This window comes from Cervus canadensis, chromosome 12 (genome assembly GCF_019320065.1).
Source record: "Cervus canadensis isolate Bull #8, Minnesota chromosome 12, ASM1932006v1, whole genome shotgun sequence".
In the NCBI taxonomy this organism is placed as follows: Eukaryota; Metazoa; Chordata; class Mammalia; order Artiodactyla; family Cervidae; genus Cervus; species Cervus canadensis.
Window position 1 is genome coordinate 66,131,051 of NC_057397.1, and position 16,297 is coordinate 66,147,347.

At 37.6% G+C, this 16,297-nt stretch overlaps 1 protein-coding gene across 2 annotated transcripts in view; it reads left to right on the forward strand.

Moving 5' to 3' along the window:
* Positions 1-16,297, forward strand: part of VIRMA (vir like m6A methyltransferase associated) — a 63,262-nt gene that overhangs the window by 22,627 nt on the left and 24,338 nt on the right. For both annotated transcript variants that reach the window (XM_043483233.1, XM_043483232.1), the window contains exons 6-10: positions 6,532-6,654; positions 7,228-7,500; positions 9,360-10,500; positions 14,207-14,698; positions 15,665-15,819. In XM_043483233.1, the coding sequence (XP_043339168.1) occupies positions 6,532-6,654; positions 7,228-7,500; positions 9,360-10,500; positions 14,207-14,698; positions 15,665-15,819 (2,184 nt within the window). The remainder of the gene's footprint in view (positions 1-6,531; positions 6,655-7,227; positions 7,501-9,359; positions 10,501-14,206; positions 14,699-15,664; positions 15,820-16,297) is intronic.

Sequence of the window (16,297 nt, forward strand, 5' to 3'; positions counted from 1 at the left end):
GAGACTCTGTGTGTCCATTGCAGAGAGCCTGGGTTGGATTCCTGGTCAGAGAATTAGATCCCACAAGCCACAACTACGAGTTCTCACACTGCAACTAAAGATCCCACATGCCACAGTAAAGGCCTGGTGAGGCCAAATAAATAGTATTAAAAAACAGAGAGGAAGAGAGGCCAGAGCTTCCTCTTTCTGGCATGTGAGGACACAGTGAGAAGGCAGTTGTCTGCACGCCAGGGGAAGAACTCTCATCAAACACAACCATGCTGGCAGTCAGATGTCAGACTTCTTAGCTTTCAGAAGTGCACGAAATACATGTTTATTGTTTATTTAAAAAAAAAAAAAAGAGGCAATAAGTTCAATATGTGTTAATGGCATTTCTTTTATCAGATTTCTTTGTATGTCTAAATCTTAGCTAAAGGAGATTTTCCCCTTTTGGGAAAAATAAAAACTCTAGGGACTTCCCTGGTAGCCCACTGATGAAGACTCTGCACTTTCAGTGTAGGTGGCGAGGGTTCAGTTTCTGGCTGGGAAGGTAAGATCCCACATACAATGAAGCGTGGCTCCCAGAAAACGCCCCCACAAACCCACCCACCCCCCTGAAACAAAACAAAGCATAAGCCTTCTAATAAACTTCAGTGACTTTCCTTATATAAAGCAGACAGGTAGGCTTAGGTTTTCCAGGGCCTGTTTTCCTCACTGGTATTACTCATTGTAATAAGGAGATTGAGCTAGTGGAACTAAGAAGATTTGGGGATAAATTTTGAAATTACAGTTGAGGTCATAGGGAAAAATAGTTTGCTTTACAGTTAGCATTTTATGAGCACTAATAAAATGACCATTGTTTCTCTTAACCCTTATATAACACTGTTGTGTGAGGCCTTTGTCTCTGATGGTGGTCACACACTGTTGTCTAACCTTTTTTCTCGTATCTTATCTGCTAAGCACAGTTAATATTTCACTTTTCTTTGTATCCTTCATTCTTCTGTGCTCATTTGTCTTTTTTTCTAGACTGTGAGCTTTTTGTGGACAGAGAAGTATATTTTACTTGTATTTGTATCTTTGGTCTTTTTTGTAAATTTTATTTATATAAAACAAAAGCAGTTCATCCATTTCACTCATCTCCACCCCCCATCCTCTGGAAACCACCAACCAGTCTGTTTGTGTCTATGAGCTTGTTATTGGTGTTCTTTTTAAACTTACTTTTTTTAGATTGCACATATAAGAGACATCACACAGTATTTGGCTTTCTCTGTCTGATTTATTTCACAGAGCATAATGCCCTTGAGGTCCATGTTGTTGCAGATGGCAAGATTTCTTTCTTTTTTTTGTGGCTGAATAATATTCCGTTGTATTAATATGTGTATGGAATAACACATACACACCATTCACATTTTCTTTAGTTTTTCATCTGTTGATAGATGTTTACCTTGTTTTTTGGCTACTGTACATAATGCTGCAGTGGACGTGGGAGTGCATATAACTTTTCAAATTAAATTTTTATTTTCTAGGGTAAATACTCAGAAATGGAATTGCTGGATCATTATGTTGGTTCTCCTTTTAATTTTTTGAGGAACCTTCATACTGTTTTCTTTTTATTAGCAGCACCAGTTTACCTTCTCACCAACAGTACACAAAGATTTCCTTTTCTCCACATTCTCACCAACAGTTGTTATTTCTAGTCTTCTGGTAATAGCCACTCCCTGGTGGCTTAGTGGTAAAAGAATCCACCTGCCAAGCAGGAGATGTGGGTTTGATCCCTGGATTGGGACGATCCCCTGGCGAAGAATGGCAACCCACTGCAGTATCTGTGCCTAGGAAATCCCATGGACAGAAGAGTCGGGTGGGTTACAATACGTGGGGTAGCAAAGGGTCGGACACAACTTAGAGACTAAAAAAGCAACAATTTCTGACAGGTGTGAAGTGATCTCATTGTGGTTTTGATTTGCATTTCCATGTTAATTAATGGTGTTGAGCATCGTTCCATGTCCCTTTTGTTTGTTCTAATAGGTTTCTGATGGAGTCTTCAGTCATATCCGACTCTTGTGACTCCATGGACTGTAGCCCGCCAGACTCCTCTGTCCATGGGATTCTCCAGGCAAGAATACTAGAGTAGGTTGCCATTTCCTTTAGGGAATCTTCCCGACCCAGGGATCGAACCTGTGTCTCCTACATTGGCAGGTGAATTCTTTACCATGGAGCCACCTGGGAAATCCGATGGAATCTGTAGGGTTTTATACATGTTATACATGTTTTCCCTGCTCTCTGAAAGTGTGTTCCTGTGAAACGTTTTGTAAGCCAGAATGATACAAAGTGGAGAAACAATTACCTTAGGACACATCTTGCTAATGGATGTACAGAGTCAGTTGGGATAAAGCACAGATGATCACAGACATAATTCAAAGCTGTGGTGGCTTAATGCTGAGATGCTAAGTGTAGTTGCTGGGGAAGGAGCTTGGTGGTGCCACTCTGACTTTTTTGGGGTTATGCTCACTCTATAACAGTGCACTGCAAAATTTATTTGGTTAGTGAAAACAGGTGCTAACATAAAGTTTTGTAAATGTAAAGTGGCATAAGGTGAACAGAGTTGGACGCGACTGAATGACAAAGAGCACACACATGGTGTGTGGTACAATCCCTCTGTACCTGCTTTGTTGGGAGTGTTTATCTTAAATTGAGTTCAATTTTGTCACATTATTTTACTGCGTCTGTTGAGATGATCATATGATTTTTATCCTTCATTTTGTTAACATACCACATTGACTAATGTGCAGATGCTAAACCTCCCTTGCATCCCTGGAATAAATCCCACATGATCATGGTATATGGGCCTTTTAGTGTATTATAGAATTTTGCTTGCTGATATTTTATTGAGGGTATTTGCATGCATGTTCATTAGGGATACTGACCTGTACCTTTCTTTTGTTTTTAAACTTATTTATTTTTAATTGGAGAATGTAGTTTTCATTTTTGGGCTTCCCTGTGATAAAGAATCTGCGTGGGAAGCAGGAGACACAGACTTGATTCTTGGGTCGGGAAGATCCCCTGGAGAAGGAAATGGTAACCTGCTCCAGTATTTCTTGCCTGGAAAATTACATGGACAGAGAAGCCTGGTGGGCCACAGTCCATGAGGTCTCAAAGAGTCAGACACAACTGAGCGACTGAGCACGTAGACACAACTTTGTTTTCTTGAGACATCCTTGTCTAGTTTTGGTATTAGAGTCATGCTGGCCTTGCAAATGAGTTTTAGAAAGCTTTGAGAAAAATTGGTATTAATTCTTCTTTAAATATTTGGTAGAATTAATCAGTAAAACCATATGGTTCTGGACTTTTGTTTTGGGGAGGTTTTTGATTAGTGACTCAATCTCCTTATAGTAATTGGTCTGTTCAGATAGTTTGTTTAATCATGATTCAGTCTTGGTAGGTTGTATGTTTCTAGGGCTGTGTCCATTTCTTCTGGGTTGTCTGATTTGTTGGTGTATAATTGTTCATAGTAGCTTCTTATGATCCTTTGTATTTCGGTGGCATCAGTTGTAACATCTCCTCTTTCATTTCTGGTTTTGCTTGAGTTCTCTCTCTTTTCTTCCTCAGTGAGTCTATCTAAAGGTTTACTAATGTCATCTTTCCTAAGCTTGTAGTTTCATCAATATTGTCTCTAGTCTTATCACACTGTAGTCTACTGATTTGTCAGAGACAAACACCAAATGACATCACTTATATCTGGAATGAAAACGTGACACGAAGGAGCCTATCTACCAAGCAGAAACATACAGATTCAGAGAACAGCTTTGTGGTCGCCAAGTGGGGAAGCAGGGTTGGGGAGGAATGCAGTGAGAGTTTAGGGTTAGATACAAACTGTTACATATAGAATGGATAAACAATAAGGTTCTACTGTATAGCACAAGGAATTACATTCAAGATGAGATAAACCGCAATGGGAAAGAATATAAAAAAGGATGTGTATAATGGAGTCACTTTGCTGCACAGCAGAATTGAACATGGCATTGTTATTCAACTGTACATCAAATAACAAGAAGTGGAAAAAAATTTACTGACTCTTAAAGAAAATTTTATTGGAGTATAATTTTTATTTACAGTGTTGTGTTAGTTCCAGATATACAGCAAAGTGAGTCAGTGATAGGTCCTTATGAGTTACCTAGTTTACACTTACTAGTGTGTATGTCTCAGTCTCGGTCTCCCAGCTTATCCCTGCTCCATTCCCTCCAGTAGCCATGAGCCATTCCCTCTAGTAGCCATAAGTTTGTTTTCTACATATATAACTCTGTTTCTGTTTTGTAAAAAAGTTTGTTTGTATAATTTCTTTCAGATCCCACATACAAGCAGTATTATATGACATTTGTCTTTTTCTTGACTTATTTCACTCTTACTTGCTTTAAAATATATGTGTGCATGTTTTTAACTTTTTATTTTGAAATAGTTACAGATTTATAGAAGGCTGCAAAGAAATGTGTAGGGAAGTCCTGTGCACTCCTCCCAGATTCCCCTAGTTACCATCTTTGACAACTCTAGTACAATATCAAAACAATATAGGCATTGTTACAATCTGCAGAGCTTGTTCACATTCGCCAGTTTGTATATGTACTCGTGCACACGTGTGTGTGTATATATGTGTAGCTGTGTGTAATTTTATGTCATGTATAGTTTTGCATACCCATCATTGCAATTAAGATACTTGATTGTACTGTCACAGTATTCCCTGGTTTTACCCTTTCTAGCCACACTCATCCCGCCTGTACCTATTTTTGGCAATCATTGATCTATTCTCTGTCTCTGTAATTGTATTATTTCATAAATGTTACAAAATGGAATCATGAAGTTGGGATCTTTTTAAGATTGGCTGTTTTCATTCACCATAATTTCTTTGAAATTTATCTACTTTCTCTGTGTATCAGTAGAGCATTCTTTATTGTTGCTGAGTAGTAAGAAATAGTATGGATGTATTATTTAATTGTTCAGTCATTGAAGGACATTTAGGTAAGCTTCTAGTCAAGCCAGGCTTCAGCAATACGTGAACCGTGAACTTCCAGATGTTCAAGCTTGTTTTAAAAAAGGCAGAGGAACCCGAGATCAAATTGCCAACATCTGCTGGACCACTGAAAAAGCAAGAGAGTTCCAGAAAAACATGTATTTCTGCTTTATTGACTATGCCAAAGCCTTTGACTATGTGGATCACGATAAACTGGAAAATTCTTAAAGAGATGGGAATACCAGACCACCTGACCTGCCTCTTGAGAAACCTGTATGCAGGTCAGGAAGCAACAGTTAGAACTGGACATCGAGCAACAGACTGTTTCCAAATAGGTAAAGGAGTACGTCAAGCCTGTATATTGTCACCCTGCTTATTTAACTTATATGCAGAGTACATCATGAGAAGTGCTGGGCTGGAAGGAGCACAAGCTGGAATCAAGATTGCCGGGAGAAATGTCAGTAACCTCAGATATGGAGATGACACCACCCTTATTGCAGAAAGCAAAGAAGAACTAAAAAGCCTCTTGATGAAAGTGAAAGAGGAGAGTGAAAAAGTTGGCTTTAAGCTTAACATTCAGAAAACTAAGATCATGGCATCTGGTCCCATCACTTCATGGGAAATAGATGGGGAAACAGTGGCTGACTTTATTTTTGGGGGCTCTAAAATCACTGCAGATGGTGATTGCAGCCATGAAGTTAAAACACACTTACTCCTTAGAAGACAAGTTATGACCAACCTAGGCAGCATATTAAAAAGCAGAGACATTACTTTGTCAACAAAGGTCCGTCTAGTCAAGGCTATGGTTTTTCCAGTGGTCATGTATGGATGTGAGAGTTGGACTATAAAGAAAGCTGAGCACCAAAGAATTGATGATTTTGAACTGTGGTGTTGGAGAAGACTCTTAAGAGTCCCTTGGACTGTAAGAAGATCCAACCAGTCCATCCTAAAGGAGATCAGTCCTGGGTGTTCATTGGAAGGACTGATGTTGAAGCTGAGACTCCAATACTTTGGCCACCTGATGCAAAGAGCTGACTCATTTGAAAAGACCCTGATGCTGGGAAAGATGGAGGGCAGGAGGAGAAGGGGACGACAGAGGATGAGATGGCTGGATGGCATCACCAACTCAATGGACATGGGTTTGGGTAAACTCCTGGAGTTGGTGATGGACAGGGAGGCCTGGCATGCTGCGATTCATGGGGTTGCAAAGAGTAGGACACGACTGAGCGACTGAACTGAACTAGTTTTTTACTTTAGCAAATAAAGTTATTTATGAGCATTTGTGTACATCTTCCTGTGAGAAAATAAGTCTCTATTTCTCTGGGATAATTCCTAAGAGTTCCATACATTATATTTTGGTATATGGGATGTCAGAAATTCTAATTGTCCCATTATAAACTGATTAGCAAAATTTCTGTTAGACATCAGGAACAAAAAAGTTAATAAATTCTGAGGATGAAAACCTAAATGATCAATAGCAATTTTGTCATGTATTTATATCACTAACTTTAATAATTTTAAAGTTCTTTTTCTTTTTCTAATAAAATCAGCTGATGGGGAGAAAGAAGATCAATTTAATGGAAGCCCTCCAAGACCACAGCCAAGGGGACCAAGAACTCCACCAGGACCCCCTCCCCCTGATGATGATGAAGATGATCCCATGCCATTGCCAGGTAGAAATAATAATATTTTTTTCCTCTCTTGCTTAATGTTAATATAATAGTACTTTTTTTATTAGAGAAAAAAAATTAGATGCTGGTAATTAAATCTTGATGAATGTCCCCCACCCGCATTCTGAGCAGTGTTTTCTTGTGTTTTTTTTTGTTGTTGTTATTGTTGTTGGCAAGTGAATTTGTTTTAAAAAAAATCAGTTAATTCATTTGAAACTGAAGCAACATTGCTTTGAAAATAAAATGTTAATGTACTATAATGATAGTATAGAGAAGGACCAGTAAAAATAACTTGTATGTATTGGAAGAGATAAAATCTGTAGTTACTTAATAGCTAAAAAAGAGGATTATTGTGTAAGAACATGAAATAGCATACTTTGTTAATTCCCACTCTAGAAAATTGTGCAGTGTTTACTCTTAATGTTTTTTAAGAGCAGGTAATTCTACCATGTTTTTTTTTTAAAGGTGTTTATGAGCTAAATCATCCAAAATACCAATAGTTGCAATATCCGGTCCTTCTGCCTCTTATTATTTAAACAGTTAAAATAATCTGTGCCTTAAATATCAATTTTTCAGTGTCTGGTGACAAGGAAGAGGATGCTCCTCATAGAGAAGATTACTTTGAACCCATTTCTCCTGATCGGAATTCTGTTCCCCAGGAAAGTCAATATTCTGATGAAGGAGAGGTAGAGGAGGAACAGCAGGAAGAAGGGGAAGATGATGAAGATGATGTGGATGTGGAGGACGAAGAGGATGAGGATGAAGATGATCGCCATACAGTAGACAGTATCCCTGAGGAGGAAGAGGAGGATGAAGAGGAAGAAGGTGAAGAAGACGAAGAAGGTGAAGGTGGGTGAATTGCCTGGGACTTCTTGCTTTTAAGTGCTGGAAACTCGCTTGATGTAGCTTTTAGCAATGCAAAAGAATTTATAGCTGAGATAAATGGCTTTCAAGAAACCCAAAAGTCAGATTGTAGCTGGGCCATGAGACTTGACTAGACTTGAGGATTTCCATCTTTGCTTTGCTTTGTTTTTCTAACAGTTATTTAGTTAGAAAAATGAATTTAGTTTTTTTTTTTTTTTTAAACTAACTGTTATGTCTCTGTTCACCCCACATCTTTAATATCTTCTCTTTAACCAACAAGTTTAAACTACCTGACTGTGTCTCAGATCCATTTCCAATTTTCTGGGAGAGAGATTCTGTTTGGCTTGCTGTGGTATCCGCTTCCCCTTGATACCATAGGCTTTGTCCAGGAAAGCAAGGATATGCAGTAAATACATGGTGATTAGGGATTTGGTGATCTGTCTTCAGAGGAGTGGTGTTTTAAGCTGCCTAGAATCCCCAAAGATGTCTGTCACCTCAATATTTTGGCAAAATGCTACATTATTATTAGACATTCACAAGGGAAAAAAAGAAATCTCAATTACAGATGGACATAAGGCATCACGATGCAGTCTTTTAGTTAGGTCTTATTTTTCCTTTGAAAGCAAAAAGAGCTATTCAAGCTAATTGACTCTTAATTTGTCCAGTAAATAGAGTGTAATGTTAAAGCATTTATGTAAAATGACAGATCATCTGCTTTGTTCTATAAGCTAGTAAAGGGGAGCGTCATTCTACATGAGGATGAGAACCATTTCAGTATCACAGGGGCCCTTTTACAAAACAGAAGTGATTGAGTTACTGAGTGATAACTCTTAACTTACCCTATTTCTAGGATACCGCAAAATCCTTTTTACATTTATTGCATTTAGCAAGTAGTTAGATTTCAGGCAGCTTTGTTAATCAGAGGACATTTTTGTAGAGAAGATAAGAGAATGAAGCTGGTTAATTTGATTTTTACCAGAAGACATCTGGGGATTAGTCTTGAATCAAGTCTCTGTAAGCCCTTTCTTATCAAATATGAGTGTATTGCTATGGTTAAGTTGTTTTGAGCTTAAGAATGTCCATAGAGGGCTGTTACTGGAGGAGTACTGTGGAAATATTTCCTTTTCTTTCTTAGGCTGTATGTTACTCATCTCTGTTTTACCACAGCCAGGTAATAGTCATGTTTAAAACTAATAAATTTTCTGTCTCTAGTCCTGTATTACTAAATAGAGGGAAAAACTGCATGTGTCACGATATGAAAACTCTGCTTTGGCAAAGATGGGTACTTTTATAAACAAATTTTCCAGGCAAACATGATACAGAACTGGGAACTGTGTAACAGGTAAATACTGAGAAGTAGAGGTGAAGGAATATGAAATTCTAGTATGTTTTTCCTGAGAATATTTGGTATGACTTGGTAATTACGGTATAATTCTTAGTTAATTATTTTGGCCCATCAGTTTATCTTTTCCATCTTAAAGATACTCTCTCACAAGGCAAGCTTAATTTCTCCCCTCCTGAGAGAGGTATTTTTGCTGCTTTTTTTTTTTAGACATCTCTAATTTTATTTCTGTGAGGGAAAGATCTATAGCAGAGTTATTGTAAAGCTGAACAGATATAATAGGAGACTTTGCTTATGAAGTTTCTCTATAATTGTTCTATTAGGAGTTATAAAATGTTAATAAGTGTTGATAAAATATTGAGGCAGAAGTTAATTTTGTTGATGGAATCATTACTTTTCATTTTTTTGCCATGTTATTAAATAATTTATCTTGATTAACCAGATTGTTTTGCACTGAACAACAATGATGTAACAACTAAGTATTATTTAAACTCATTTTCAGGAGATGATGGTTATGAGCAGATTTCCAGTGATGAAGATGGAATTGCTGACTTGGAACGTGAAACATTCAAGTATCCAAACTTCGATGTTGAATACACTGCTGAAGACTTAGCTTCAGTGCCTCCTATGACATATGACCCATATGATAGGGAGCTGGTACCACTCTTACACTTCAGCTGTCCATACAAGACCACCTTTGAAATTGAAATCAGTAGAATGAAGGATCAAGGTCCAGATAAAGAGAACTCAGGGGCAGTAGAAGCCTCAGTGAAGTTAACTGAACTGTTGGATTTGTATCAAGAAGATAGAGGTGCAAAATGGGTAACAGCTTTAGAAGAAATTCCTAGTTTAATAATAAAAGGACTAAGTTATTTGCAGTTGAAAAACACAAAACAAGACGCCCTTGGTCAGTTGATAGACTGGACCATGCAAGCTTTAAATTTACAAGTAGCTCTTCGCCAACCCATTGCCTTAAATGTCCGACAGCTTAAAGCTGGGACCAAGTTAGTGTCTTCACTAGCAGAATGTGGGACCCAAGGAGTCATGGGACTGCTACAAGCAGGAGTGATCAGTGGCTTATTTGAGCTCCTGTTTGCTGATCATGTCTCATCTTCCCTTAAATTAAATGCATTTAAAGCTTTGGACAGTGTCATTAGTATGACAGAAGGAATGGAAGCTTTTCTGAGAAGTAGGCAGAGTGAAAAAAGTGGCTATCAGAAACTTCTGGAGCTCATACTTTTAGATCAGACTGTGAGGGTTGTCACTGCTGGTTCAGCTATTCTTCAGAAATGCCATTTCTATGAAATTTTGTCAGAGATTAAAAGACTTGGTGACCATTTAGCAGAGAAGACGACTTCTGTTCCTAACCACAGTGAACCTGATCATGATACAGATGCTGGACTTGAGAGAACAAACCCAGAATATGAAAACGAGGTAGAGGCTTCTATGGATATGGATCTTTTGGAATCCTCAAATATAAGTGAAGGAGAAATAGAAAAGCTTATCAACCTCTTAGAAGAAGTTTTTCATTTAATGGAAACTGCACCTCATACAATGATCCAACCTCCTGTTAAGTCTTTCCCAACAATGGCACGTATTACTGGTCCACCAGAGAGGGATGATCCATACCCTGTTCTCTTTAGGTGAGACATTTTTGGCTTTGGAAAGTACATTTTACCAGTTATTAGAGGCAGTTTCATGTGGCTGTTTTTTTTTTTTTTAAAGCTACAAACCTTTGCTTTATTTTTAAATTTTATTTATTATTTACTTAATTTTTGGCCGGGCTGGGTCTTAGTTGCTGTGCGGGCTTTTCTCTAGTTGGAGACGGATGGAGGCTACTCTTCATTGCAGTGTGAGGGCTTTTCATTGCAGTGGCTTCTCTTGTTGCAGAGCACAAGCTCTAGGGCACATGACCTTCAGTAGTCGCAGTTCCTGGGCTCGGGAGCACAGGCTTGATAGTTGGGGTGCACAGGCTTAGTTGCTGTGTGGCATGTGGGATCTTCCTGGACGAGGGATTGAACCCGTGCCTCCTGCATTGGCAGGTGGATTCTTTCCCACTGAGCCACCAAGGGAGCCCCTTGCTTGTTTTTTTAAAAATCTGTCTATAGGTAATGTGTGTCTTTGTAAAGATGCCTTGATATTTCAAAATAGGTAGTAGTGAGAAGTATGTTACTGTATTTGAGCTATATTTTGTTAATACTTAAAAGTAGTAATAGCAACTTAAGTTAAAGATATAAGTAATAATTGGGAGGGGGGTTCAGGATGGGGAACACATGTAAATCCATGGCTGATTCATGTCAATGTATGGCAAAAACCACTACAATATGTAAAGTAATTAGCCTCCAACTAATAAAAATAAATGGAAAAAAAAAAGATATAAGTAATAATCAACCATAGTGCTTATATTAGCATATCTGTGAGTAAGAATAAAGGAGAAATTGCTGGGTGGCTTCTGGGAACGTGAAGCAAAGAGGATGGCATAGGAAGGAGAGAGCTTTTCCTTGTAAGCCTCTTTGTACCTTATCATTCTAAAACGTAAGTTAAGCTGATAATTTACTAAGTTAATTTTACAGTCCTTGTTAAAGATATATTAAAGGTTCAGTTGTCACTTGTTTCTGCCTTCTAACGCTTTAGTTATCTACTGGTACAGTTTTGCCATTTTTAGGTACTCACAGTAGATTTTTTAAATTTGCGTTAATTTTTGAGGGTTTCTTTTTTGGCATTTTGCCTGTAAATAACCTTTTATCAAATGTAAAAATTACATTCTTATTATTTTATTCTTTATTTCAGTGACTATTTTTTGCCTTGCTTTGGAGCATAATGTATTAGCAAAAAATCAATACTTGTCCATTCTAAAATCTGTACCTATCCATTCCTGTTTTTAGCTGAAACTCAGATTTGCCTTAGCTTGAGTTCTTACAGGAGTGTAAGATGATAATTGCTAGAGCAAAGTCTAGTAGGAGATGAGGCCAAGAGTACAAGTGTAAGGGTTTGGCTTTGAACAAGAGAATGGAAACCTTTTGAGTATACAAATACAGTTATCTTTGTAGTATGGAGACAGTAGAGGAGACAGGTGCTTCTCACTGGTCTTGTTTTTGGTAAATTAAGACTTGAAGTAATGCCCTGAGGGTGACTGAGTATAAGAAGAGAGATGATGCTCCCAAATAGTTATTGAGGGGAAACTAGTAATTAATGGCTTATTAAGTATTGCTGTTTTTTTCCCTCCCATAATTGGAGATTGTACATTTGGGTGTCAGATTTTAGGAGATAAAGGATTTTGAATGCTGGGCTAAGGAATTTGGATTTTTTTTTTTTTTTTTTTTGATTAATTTTTCTTTTTTGACTGTGCTGCTTGGTGCGTGGGATTTTAGTTCCCTGATCAGGGGTTGAATCCAGGCCCCTGACAGTGAAAGCACTGAATACTAACCACTGGATGGCCAGGGAATTCCTGGGGATTTTGTTTTTACAATGTGAAAGATCTTGAATATTTTAGAGTAGCAGATCTGATATGATCTGAGTAGTGTTCTAAGATTATATTATAGTTATGAGATGTATTGCCATGAAAAACAAATTGATGTTATTAGGTAGATAAGCCTGTCTGAAGATTCCAGGGTGTGGGTATTGTGCTGAATACTGGGCCTAGTATAGTGGCATTTATAGAAAATGGGAAGACAAAAATACTGTGCCAATATTGAGAGTTTGTGGTGGAGCATTACTTGGACTTGGCAACTGGACCTGGTAAGAGAAAGTAAGAAGGAGCTAAAATGCTTTGAGGTTTCTAACGAGGGTAACTACTGTAACTGTGCTTTTATGGACAGAAATTGATAAATTAGGAGGGAGAGTGAACTTTGAAAAGAGAACTGATTACATTTTGGAAGGGTTAGTTTGAAGTGATGACAAGGCTCTAATGTCCTTGGGGTCTTCAAGATAACTCCCAGATTGACTAGCTAGACTCATAGGACTCAGTGTTGTAATCACAACCAGGATTTATTACATCAAAAGAATACAAAACACAATCCCCAAAGGGAAGGAGGTACATGGGACAAAGCCTGGGGAAATGAGTCATAAACTTCCAGAGTCCTTTCCTAGTTTAGGGCAAAGGATCACCTTAAGTCCCCTGACAACAAATTATGACATGTGTGAAATGTTGCATACTGAGGAAGTTCATTAGAATCTCAGCATCCAGGCTTCCTAATGGTGGATAGCCATGTAGGCACCCAGTACCTAGCATGTACTAGAATTTCATACTGCCAGAGGGAAAGCAGGTGTTCAGAATAAACCGTATTATTTGCATAAACAGTTTATGTGCAGTGAGTATTCTTATCAGTTGGTGGGTGGAAACGATCCCAAAATCCAAGTCCCTAGAGGCCAGCCAAGGACCAGCCTTTCTAAGAATAAGCATTCTGAGGCCTGCCATGTTAACTGTTTTCTGAACATTCTGTAAGGTGATTAAGGATACTCGTAAGAGTGTGGAAGTGTTTACCTTTGTGGTAAGCATTTACTGCAAGTGCTTTCCTTATGATATAGAAGCCTGAGTTTAAGCAGAAATATGATTGAAAAGGCAATTTTATGCTTTTTGATTACAACTTTGTGACATTCTGGAAAAGGCAAAACTATGGAGACAGTTAAAAGATCAGCAGTTTCCAGGGACTGGGAGCTAGTTGGGGGATGCATAGATGGACACAGAGTATTATTAGGTTAATGAAAATACTCTGTATCAGTAGGAATTGTGTCTTTTAGGGGTGTTAGGTAAATTCATACCTTTTCTACTGAAACTATGTGTACTAAAAAATGGTTCTTGGGTGTAATAAAAGAGTACTGTTGTATTAAGTACTAAAGATTGATAATTTGGCCTTTTTTTCTTTCTAGAAGTACCAATTCAGATATACTACCTGTAGTAAATCTGAATATACCAAATGCTTTTTATAGTATATGCACTGTATTCTCCCTAGATACATGAATTCAGATATACTGATATGCCATGAGTTGAGTAGGACCATGGTTAAAAAGGAGGGAGCATTTGAAAAGTGGCCTGGAGAGAAGGACCAGAATTTAAAGTCAAGATTGATTCTGGGAAGAGAAAATTTGTCAACAGTTACTAGTTAAACATCTTTTGAATGCTAGGAAAAAGCCTTATAGAACCTTCACTTTCGTTTGGCCCTGTGGAGAGAAGACTTGCTATTCACATTATGTTTTTAGTTAAAGCAGTATATTGCTGAGAATAAGGATTATTGCCATTAAATTTTTTTTTTTTGCTATTAAAATTTTTAACACTACCTGTCTAATGAAAACTGAATAAATAAAATGTTTTGCACTGACTTAACATATATCTTGTTATTTCTTCTACAGGTATCTTCACAGTCATCACTTCTTGGAGTTGGTTACTTTGCTTCTGTCAATTCCAGTAACAAGTGCACACCCTGGTGTGCTGCAAGCCACAAAAGATGTTTTAAAGTTTCTTGCTCAGTCACAAAAGGGTCTTCTTTTTTTTATGTCAGAATATGAAGCAACAAATTTGTTGATCCGAGCTCTTTGTCATCTTTATGATCAAGATGAAGAAGAAGGTCTCCAATCTGACGGTGTTATTGATGATGCCTTTGCCTTGTGGCTACAGGACTCAACACAAACCTTGCAGTGTATTACAGAGCTGTTCAGCCATTTTCAGCATCGTACAGCCAGTGAGGAAACTGACCACTCGGATCTGCTGGGAACTCTGCACAACCTCTACTTGATTACTTTTAATCCTGTGGGAAGATCAGCTGTTGGCCACGTTTTCAGTCTTGAGAAAAATCTCCAAAGTCTTATTACACTAATGGAGTACTATTCCAAAGAAGCCTTAGGGTAATTTTATGCTTACTCCTTAAATTTCCTGTTCTATTGGAAAACTGCATCACTAGTGGGATAGATTCTTGAAAGAATGTGTTGTTTTGAAAATAAAAACTATAATTTTTTTTGACATAGCCTATAACTTGTTAATCAAGGATTAGAATGATGAACTCTCTTAAGATGTGGATATAAAGAAATGAAATAGCAGCTTCTTCAGTTTCCCCACAGAGTTAACAAAGATTGCATAACTACGGCTCAAAGTTATAGATATAACTTAAGAGTCATGAAGACTATCTTGGTGTCTCTTCCCTCACCTGCTCTGACTTTAGAAGTGTTTTGACTGGATGAGGGAGTTTGAGAATGATAGTGGTTTTTGAAGACCTTGCCCTCTTGGGCAGAGGGTTTTAGTCTATGAGAAGAGAAACTCGCTCCTCCTGGTTCATGCCATACAAAGCAGTGGGATCCTTTGCATCCAAGTCTTGATACGACCCCTTGAGTGACAGATCTCTCGAGGGGACTGTAAAAGGCGAACAGGAGTGCTTCTGTGCCTAGCGGTACCTTTACAGTTCTGTAGTGGAAGTCCGAATAACCACAGTGGTAGGTTGACTCATCACACTTTTTCCTATTTATCCAGAGTGAAAAAACATTTTAAAGGAGATTAATGAAGTGTGCTTCCTAATCTTTCGTTGCTGATGAAGTGTACTTATTCATATTTTATTGTTCTGATCATATTTCTTAATAGAATTCCACTTTCCATTTTGACGCATGTGCTTTGTTGTTAATATACTTTTAAGTAGTGGTTTCAGGTGAATTGGAGGTTAAACTAAAATGTGATTTCCTGTTTTCAGGAAGTTAGTAATGTTTCATGGTAAAATTCCTTGATCCTCTTAAAACCAAGTAAAAAAAAAACAAAACAGTTAAAAAATTGTTCCTAAAAAATTATTTTCATACCAAAACCTTTAAAACCTTATTTTGTTTCAGTGATTCCAAGTCTAAGAAGTCAGTCGCTTATAATTACGCGTGCATACTTATCTTGGTGGTGGTCCAATCTTCCAGTGACGTCCAAATGTTGGAGCAGCACGCAGCATCTCTCTTGAAGCTTTGTAAAGCAGATGAAAATAATGCTAAATTGCAAGGTATGGCACTTGAAGGTATTTTAAGCATTTATGATACATGAAGGAAAAAAGCCCTTGACTGTCTGTAGTTCGTATTTGCCATTTGGGACCAGGGGCTTTATCATGTTTGATAATATACCTAGTAACACCCTGTGTTAACTTTCTGTATAAGTTTCAACACCTTTTATGGAGGTATTTTATATGGTATTCTTAAGAAGATTTTTTTAGGAAGTTGTTGAAAATACCTTTATCTGAGAAGTCATGGAAATTTGTAGGTGGTTGAAGTTCCTAATCAACATAGAATTAAAGATGAACTCAGAAGTACAGTTTGTAGGTGTGTGTGTTCTTTGAATATATGCTTATTTCTGAGTACCACTTAGAAATCCACTTGTGCTTAACACATACGTGCTATTCTCAAGTGAAAAATGATGAGAGAACATTATTTTCTAAATGTATGTTGAATGAAGTTTATTAAGTTTATAATAAGGTTTATAATAAG